The sequence below is a fragment of the Alosa alosa genome, chromosome 7, assembly GCF_017589495.1.
Source record: "Alosa alosa isolate M-15738 ecotype Scorff River chromosome 7, AALO_Geno_1.1, whole genome shotgun sequence".
In the NCBI taxonomy this organism is placed as follows: Eukaryota; Metazoa; Chordata; class Actinopteri; order Clupeiformes; family Clupeidae; genus Alosa; species Alosa alosa.
The window spans coordinates 13,687,640-13,697,345 of record NC_063195.1 but is presented as its reverse complement, the minus strand read 5'-3'; the positions used below and the strand labels follow the sequence as shown (position 1 = coordinate 13,697,345).

The 9,706-nt window shown below is 40.0% G+C and overlaps 1 protein-coding gene across 1 annotated transcript in view; it reads right to left on the bottom strand.

Moving 5' to 3' along the window:
* Window positions 1-3,015: 3,015 nt before the first annotated feature.
* Window positions 3,016-9,706, bottom strand: part of slc25a10b (solute carrier family 25 member 10b) — a 24,779-nt gene continuing 18,088 nt past the window's right edge. The window contains exons 8-11 of the mRNA XM_048248652.1: window positions 8,095-8,187; window positions 7,842-7,919; window positions 7,489-7,545; window positions 3,016-6,357 (exon numbers count right to left, since the gene is read on the bottom strand). Of these exons, the coding sequence (XP_048104609.1) occupies window positions 6,256-6,357; window positions 7,489-7,545; window positions 7,842-7,919; window positions 8,095-8,187 (330 nt within the window). The 3' untranslated portion in view covers window positions 3,016-6,255. The remainder of the gene's footprint in view (window positions 6,358-7,488; window positions 7,546-7,841; window positions 7,920-8,094; window positions 8,188-9,706) is intronic.

Sequence of the window (9,706 nt, the reverse complement as noted above, 5' to 3'; positions counted from 1 at the left end):
GCCACACAATAAATTAATTTATGTTACTATACACCAACTGGCCTGTAGGTGGCCGGAGACAGTTTTCTGTGAATATCTCGAGAACCGTAGGGCCTAGGAGGTCCACCTTTTTTGTATGTTGGTCTTAAGGGGGGGCATGTCAACCCATCCCATTACCACTTATTTCATGTATAGCGCCACCTAGTTAAAAAATTAAAAGCATAAAATTAGGTGTTTTCATCTCAATATCTCTGGCTGACAAGGTCAAAACTGCACAAAATTAAAAGTGTAGGATCATTATGACACCCTCTGAATGCATGCCAAGTTTTGTGTACTTTCGTTCATGGGGGCCTTACAATAAAATAATTTATGTGTACATTTAGTGACGTACACCAACAAGGATTCCCGGACACTGAAAGACGGGGTACACAAAACTTGGTGAGCATGTACCCCATATGGATAGCATGGAACCGTCATTTTTCGTTTTCATCTGCAGCCCCCGCTGGACTGGACCCCCGAAGGAGGGTAGGGCAGACACAGTTCTCTGTGAATCTTTTATGGTATGTTGGTCTCAAGGGCCCACATAAACCTGGCTCATAATCACTCATTTGTGATTCCCCCACCGGTAAAAAATGAAAATCAGTAGGATTAAAAGAAAGCCAAAATAAATATTCATCATCATCATCATGGCTGCATTTTTCAGTATTGGCGAAGTAGTCGTTTGTCCACTAGATGGCGCGCTCGTTGCAGTGAGGCGTAATTTTGTTGGAAGTTAAAGGGGTTGGAAAAAAAATGGGCCGCTTCATACAAGGACTGTAATTTACACCGCAGCGAACATCTAATAAGGATAGGACGATGTTCACATGAAGTGTAATTCCCATTTCTTCTTGAAGCCGAAATAAATCTGAGGATGTTTATCGGACATGCTTGGTTTTTACTGCAGGTACGTTAATCTTGTAATATCAATAAGGACCTAGGTAATGTTACCGTTAAGCGTTGGTTGAGTGATGGAGGCATTTGATTTATTGCATTTGTAGAAAACTATAAATGCGGTTATACCAAGCAAATGTATAGCAGCACTGTTTGTATCTTTTCGACTGTCATTTATTGCACGTGCTACAAAATCATTCTGTGCAATGGAAGATTTACCAACGTTACACGGTCTGATGCAGTTTTGCCTATACATCGTGAGACTGAGACGCCTGTTTATTTTGTTTTTAAGTGCGTGCAGGGTGTGAGAGGGGAATCGATGTGCTTTGATTACAGCTTGGTAGTTGTAGTCTGTGAAATTAAAAAGCACGTGTGTGTGAAGTATCCAAACAATGACACCTTCATTTCATTATGGCTGTTTTAGCAAAACACCTTAAGCTACTGTGTAGTGGGTCCCATTTAGAAGTGGCTACTTCATTTCTTGCTTTCATTGACTCATGGAGCTGCGTGAATGTTATTACAACTTTTAAGCCCGCGATATGACAGTTTAAGTCCGCTTGATACTGTAAGGCGTAAGCCATTGGTTTCAAAGGAGATTTTATTTGTGTCGCCAGCATAGCCTATTGACAATTTATGTTGTCAATAGGCCTACCTTATAATCCTACCTGTAGCTTAGGGAAGCTAACAACTTTCTATTAGGATCTAGTTTGTTAGTTACCGTTTTGTCATAACTCCCTGATGCATTTTTTGCATTTAGAATAGCCAGAGCGTGTATATCTCAATCGGAAAATTAAACAATATCGGGTGCCTATGGACTAGGCTGGGTGAACCCAGCCTGATCTGCCCCCGCTATTTATTTTTTTGATTTCTTAAAAGATTGAGCTTGGTCTGATGAAAGCCAGACTAGCCATGGACCTCAGTTAAACAATGCAAGGGAACATGAATCAGCCTATATTTGCACTAACAATAACGGACAAAAGCTCTTCAACGTTGGCCCGTTAAAATGTGTATGAACAGTCTAGCGACGCATTTCATCAAGGCCCATTTGGACATGTCAGTTATTTGCACCACTGGTTAGATGTAAAACAGCACTTCGTTTCAGACTAGGCTACTGTTACTTAATTTGTGCATTAACAATAACGTTTCAGACTACTGTTACTTAATTTGTGCATTGACAATAAAGTATTACATGAACTAAAGATGACTAAAATCTTATGTAGAAGAAGAAACATTCACAAAAAATCCATCCATCCAAAAATGACCTTTGTTTTGATAGCTGTTGAAAACGGCATGGAACTGACAGAGATGTTTTTGTTTATAAATACATAAAAATAAATAAATAAATAACATTATGCTGATACCTTTTGCTTTTCCCAAATACAATGTAGCCTACAGGTGTAAGTGACCTTTCATCAATCCAGTTGCAATGGATGAACTGTGATGAACTGCCCTACTTGTGATTGTTTAGAGATTTTAAAGGTTTTATAACAATTCTACATCTTCTTTGGCTATTCTACAATCTATTCACCTTTTCAGCACCAGTAGGGTACTTTCTGTGCAGCCGCTTTGCACACTCAGGCATGCCAAACAAGCATACACAAAAGTTTCAAGAGTGGGGGATGGAGTAAAATATGGAGACAAATTGAAGTGTGATTTATTTTTTACATGAACGGATGTACAGGACTGAGCTGGTCATATTTTGTACCGCTATGCGGTACATCTAGTTTTCACAGTAATGACCGGCGTTCTATACATTATCCCATAAGTAACTGACTCCTTCTCTATTGTGTCAAAATAAAAGGTGATAAATGACTCATTCTCTATTGTGTCCATCTGCTTCATCAACACCAAGAACACATGTGCTCATACACACGACAGTGTACATCCGCACTGTAAGACAAGCCATTTTCAACAGCAATCATCTAAAAAAAAGATTGAACTCAAGAACACGTCATGAAAACACATTATGGAACACACCAACACCATAGTCACATGGTAATGTGATGTGATATTACTTGCATTCAATTAAAATAAACATCAACTTCATGAAGAATACAGTAGAACAATAAGTAGACAGAAATAAAACGCACACAATGGTCTAGAACATTCTGACTCATTAGTAGTTTAATTCCAAAATAAATCTACAACATAGGGTATTAGCCATTTCAGACAAAAAATAAAAAATAAAAAAATAATAATACATGACATTTCATACAGAATTAAAAACTTCCAGTTTGGATTGCATTATATATTTTCAATCTCTTTCTGTGACAAGAGCAGCTGTATACCCTATATGGACTGATTTGCACAGGATGGGAAGATTGTTTTTTACAATGCACAATTCCAGCATAGATGGAAAATCTTGAAATAAATTGCATGTTTTGATGATGTGTGTCTAAATATCTCCCATCTTTCTACGGGCCGCAGCCCACAGGGAATGGCCTCTATGTCGTGGTATATATTAAAGAGAAGAAATCTGCATGCAGACCTCATGGGTATTATAGCTCATAACTCAGGCAGGATGTAGACTACCCACACCACCTCAGGTGAAGTCATTCAAGAGGCACTCTCTCTCTCTCAATCTCTATTTCACACACACACACACACACACACACACAAATGCACTCGTGCACACACACACACACACACACAAATGCACTTGTGTACACATATACACACACACACAAATGCACTCGTGCACCCTCCTCAAAGAGCTCTCGGCACCACCAAGCCATTAGATAACTGTGTTACACTGCCCCCTAGAGGCAACATGTAGGTAAGGCATAACATCTTCCAACAATCCATCCGAATGCATCCAAGGAGATAAACAAAATAAAACAGTAGCATCGTGTCTTTAAAGGTCAATTAGTGCAAATTTAAAAAAAAATCTCTCTAAACACTGTCAAAGTGCCGCTTGACACTACAAGCGGGTTGTGAAGATTGCAAAGTGCAATCCCACAATGCAATTTTCTAAAAACACTACATCATTATTATTATAGAACATCATAGCTCTGTGAAACTCTATGGTATCGTTTGTCTGGGATGGGTGCACGTTGATGTGATATGCATGCCCGTGATGCAGAGCAAATCTGAAGTTATAAATTATAAAACATGTGTGTGTGTGTGTAGAAGTGAATAAGGGACTCCGACTGCTGTGACCAATACTGAATGTCCCACCTGGGAAATGCTGACAGTGTTTTGAAATCAAAGACTGAGAATGGCATAGTGTGTGTGTATGTGTTTGGCTTCTTTGTGGTATGCACTTTGAGAAGTATCTAACTTCCATAATATCATTTGGCATTACACCCAACCAAACACATTTTGTCTGTGTTCTGCCGAAGTGTGTGTGTGTGCATGTGAGTGAGTTTGAGAGTTATATTTGTTTGACGAATGAAACAGAGCACCAGACCTACCAGTATATAACATTCATCAGATCACATTGCCCTCCAGGGTTTAAAACGTCACAAACAAAACAGCATCCACACCATACAGCATTCCGTCTCTCCTATCTCTCTCCTATCAGCAGCAACCACATCCCACGATGTGTATAAACGTACACACGATACGTAGCATTATAAACTGACCATCCTCAATGGGTATCAGCGTACACACGATACGTAGCATTATAAACTGACCATCCACGATGGGTATCAGCGTACACACGATACGTAGCATTATAAACTGACCATCCTCGATGGGTATCAGCGTACACACAATACGTAGCATTATAAACTGACCATTCATGATTGGTATCAACGTACACACGATACGTAGCATTATAAACTGACCATCCACGATGGGTATCAGTGTACACACGATACGTAGCATTATAAACTGACCATCCTCGATGGGTATCAGCGTACACACAATACGTAGCATTATAAACTGACCATTCATGATTAGTATCAACGTACACAAGATACGTAGCGTTATAAACCATTCACACGATACGTAGCGCTATAAACCATACGTAGCGTTATAAACTGTTATCAACACACATACCCGTTAGAAGTAAGGCAGTCTTTCTTAGGTAAGTATGCGTTTTCATCCCCTTTAGTCCTGGTAGTACGCTAAGTAAGGATCCTAGTTATGGAAGTAAGGATACTACGGAGTGTCCTTAAAACAGAGACAAACACTGGAACTGCTCTCTTTGAAGCTGGATAACATTGTTGGCTATTTTCCCTTTCAATGGCACATGAACAAAACTGAAATGAAGGAAGTGAATTGCACAATGGTAGAGCTCCATATTGGCACGGCAGGTGAATACTATTCTTGGCGGGTCTTGGGCAATTATTGAGACAACAATAGTTGATTATAAAAGTGGCTGAGTGTGAGTGTGTGTGATTGTGAGTGTGTGTGATTATGTGTGTGTGTGTGCGTGTGTTTGTATGTGTTGATTTGGCGAAAATGGAGATGCAAAGTGTTTGTATGTATCCCCGTATTCCAGTTATTTTCAACCTCTTCTATGTGTGTACGCATGTTGTCTGTATGTTTGTCTGTGCATTGGGTACATGTGTGAACCTATGTGTTCCTCTGCATTCATTAAGCAACTGTGTCTGAACAAGACCAGGAAGGGTCTGGCATAAGGTGCCGCTTGGGTGACTCACTAATTATTGAGTCTCATAGGTACAACTTGACTTCATACAGTATAAGTGGGTGGCTATAGGCTAACTGGTTTAACCCACTTCCAGTGAGTTAGGTTAAGTTAAGCTAAGCTAACAGTTAAGCTACAGTAACAGTGTCAAACATGGTCATTGCAAGCACAGAGAAGAGAAGAATATGTATTATCTTATCAAACTCTGGGGTAGATAGCAAATAAGCTTATTTTCCAAAAGTTGGCATATTCCTTTAAGTCTCATAAGCCATACTTCACTTTATGCAGTAAGGGTGATGTCTGTGTTGATGATTGAGTCTCATAATGGAAAAACATGATACTGAAAACAAAGATATTGTAGAAGCAGTGAGATGATACACTTCGGTAGATGTAAACACCACAACGGTAAAGAGGCTTCACTCAGACACACTGTGTGTCTGTGGAGGCGGTATTATCCTCTGTGTTGTCTTTAGTGTGTGTGTGTGTGTGTGTGTGTGAGAGTTTACATGGCACAGGTGTATGATGGCAAAGATGTACAATGGCTGTTAACGCAAGGTGTGTGTGTGTGTGTGTTTGTGTGTGTTAGCACTTATCTTGATATTCAGAGGCAAAGGGGTGTTACATTACACATCATTTCCATTTTTCCCCCCAATTATAACTATTACTATGTTACTATGTGTGCCCTAATGTGTGTGTGTGTGTGTGTGTGTGTCCATTAGTGTTCCCAGAGTTCACAGCAGCAGCTCCCAGGCTCAAGTAACCACGACGATGCCGAAGTACTTCTTGAGCTGCTCCAGGAAGAGGAAGGTGAGCACTGTGTGAGGGATCAGCCGAATTCCGGCCGGAACCAAACCCTGCAACCCCAATGGACAGTTAGCATATACAGGAAGTGACACCTGAAATCTCATTGGTTGGCAGTTTAAAATATCACGTTTTAAATGTTTGTTGTTGTTGTTGTTGTTGTTATTGTTGTTGTTTCTGCTTGTTTTGCCTTTTAATGGATTGCTCACAGAAATTAAATCCCAAGGGGCACACACTACATAAATAAACAAACAACAAAAAACAATGCAGTGCTTTTCAGGCTCAATGTTATTTTGATTTATTCTTAAACCTCATGGCAGGACCCATAACGGAAGCTGTGCAGTACATTGACAAGAATCCACTATAAAATCTACACACAGCTTTAAATGTTTAAAGTAACTGACTGAACAATGAGCAGATGGAAACGACTCTAGTCTGTTACATTAAGATAACTCAAGTAAATATAAAAAAGCTATCATCTGAGAAGACAAACAAGCAAAATTAAAGCCGAAACGGACTCTTCTAAGTGTGCGACTCGTACATAAAGCTACGTGTGTGATTAGATATCAACTCAATGAACCACATAAAGAGAGTTTCAAAATGAGGGATTCTAAACTCTACATGCACCCAACTATTAAGAAAGAAGGTCAATAAACACAAAAGGAACTAAAAACAGAAGCATGGGATTAGTGTGGTGTGTGTGCGTGTGTGGGTGTGTGTGTGTGTGTACAGATTTACTTGTCTGTGTGCCTGTGCCTGTGTGTGTGTGTATGTGTGGGTGTGTGTGTGTGTGTGTGTGTGTGTGTGTGTGTGTGTGTGTAAATGTAAATTTGTGTACACATGAGAGTTTACTTGTCTGTGTGCGTGTATGTGTGCCTGTCTTGTTTATTGTATGAATGAATGTGTGTGTGTGTGTGTGTGTGTGTGTGTACAGATTTACTTGTCTGTGTGCCGGTCTGTGTGCCTGTGCCTGTGTGTGTGTGTGTGTAAATGTAAATTTGTGTTCACATGAGAGTTTACTTGTCTGTGTGCGTGTATGTGTGCCTGTCTTGTTTATTGTATGAATGAATGTTTGTTTGTTTGTTTGTTTGTGTGTGTGTGTGTGTGTGTGTGTGTGTGTGTGTGTGTGTGTGTGTGTGTGTGTGTGTGTGTGTGTGTGTGTGTGTGAATGGTATTTTAATTACCTTATAAAATCCTAATGGTCCCAGTTTGGCTGTGTCCTTCAAGCAATGAATCACCCCCTGAGACAGCAAACAACACACACGCAGGAGAGAGAGTGAGAGAGAGAGAGAGAGAGAGAGAGAGAGAGAGAGAGAGAGAGAGAGAGAGAGAGAGGGAGAGTTATGTTTCAATATGGCTTAACAATGTTTTGTTTTAGCTAATGTAGTCCATGATGCTTCATCAAATGTCATCGCTAGTAGTCTTTACAGAGCAGCACAACATGTAGAGAGTGTAGAGAACATGTAGAGAACATGTGGAGTGAGAGAGAGAGAGAGAGAGAGGGAGGGAGAGAGGTAGATTGAGGAGTGTGACTGACCGAATATTCTCCTTTAGAGTTCATCAGCCTGGTCTTCATCACGTCCAGTGGCTGACAGAGGAATGTAGCACAGCCACCCTACAGAGAGAGAGAGAGGAAGAATGAGAAAAATGAAAAGTAGATGAAATAATAAAAAAAAAAACATTAATTTTGTCTCCTTCATAAACTTGGTAAAATATATCATAATTGATTACGAGAACATTCCATGGGTGAATTCTAGAATATGACGCTGACACAAGTAGTGGTCACTCACAGCGATGAAGCTGGAAAGGAAATGGGTGAGGATGTTGTCTCCTAGGATACCAGTGCCTAGGACCAGCTGCTTGGCCTGGTCATAGCAGGCCAGCTACAAGGAGAAGAGGAGAAGGGAGAAGGGTCAACAGAAATCACTCAGGCTTCTTATGGGACATTCCAATAGGCAGTTAAATGGATGGTCTGGTGTACTCACAACCTGGGGTCTATTTATGGATGATAAGGAGTTCAGACTTTCATTTGGGAGCAAACTGACGTTAATCAGAGGAGTTTTGAGTTAGATCGTTGTTTGTATTAGCAGTAAAATGTCTTATAGCCTGTAGCCGCAGGCATTGAGCCACGTCAAAATAAATTGCTATATTCAAACCACTGTCAAGACTCAACATAGCCTTACAGTTCAGTGGTAGTGTGCAGAGGGTCCCTACAGACAAATCGACATAATGTAAACGTTGTACAAAACATTGTACAAATCTCCTCTGATTAACGCAATTTTGCTCCCAAACGAAAGTGTGAACTCATTATCGTTCATACATTGAGCCTAGGTTGTGAGTACACAGGACCATCCCTTTAAGAAAACATCCTAACAGGATCTGAGCAAGCGACTGTCAATGTTATCTGTCTACTATTGCATCATATTTCTCATTCACAATAGCACAGCAATGAGAGCGACAGAAAGAAAATAGAAACAGGGCGTCCGACAAAAGTTCTTTCAAAACGTTGCGTTGCATCGCGCTGCTCGAGCTGCTTGCAGTCAGTATACTCCAATTAAAAACAATGTAATTAAACTGCTTTTATCGCTTAACGCTCGGTTAGGACACACTGTTACTATTACAAACACATCAAACCATCTTACTATCACAAACACATCACCCCACATTAACTATCACAAATGCATCAGACCATCTTCGCATCAGACCATCTTACGATCACAAACCCATCAGACCATCTTACGATTGCAATCACATCACCCCACATTAACTATCACAAATGCATCAGACCACATTACCATAGCAAACCCAACAGACCATCTGACTATTACAAAACCCATCAGCCCATCTTGCTGTTACAAACATATCAACTCATTATATATTTACAAACATATCAACCCATTATATATTTACAAACATATCAACCCATTATATATTTACAAACATATCAACCCATTATATCTTTACAAACATATCACGTCATCTTGGCATGCTGCTTTCACATTAACTGGCATGTTTCGGTGTTTACAGAGACACTCGACTACATGAATCCATGGACTTCCTCTGTTCTAGGAGAGAGGCCGCACTATGCATATATACTTTTATTTGATAAAAGTAAAAATGCATAGTGACATTTGATAAAAGTATAAATGCATCGAACAAAAGTATATATGCATAGTGCGGCCTCTCTCCTACTTTACGTATTCTATCCAGCACTCTTAAAGTTTAAAAGTATACACATTGAGTGAAGCCTGCTCCTATCCTCATTTACTTCCTCTGTACTACCAAATCACTGATATTCACCAGTAACCCCTCAAGAGAGAGAGAGAGTCTGTAGACATGTACTGACACGTCTGCACTATGTTATCTGCGGATCTGCGGTGTTCCACCCAGCCATTCCAATCA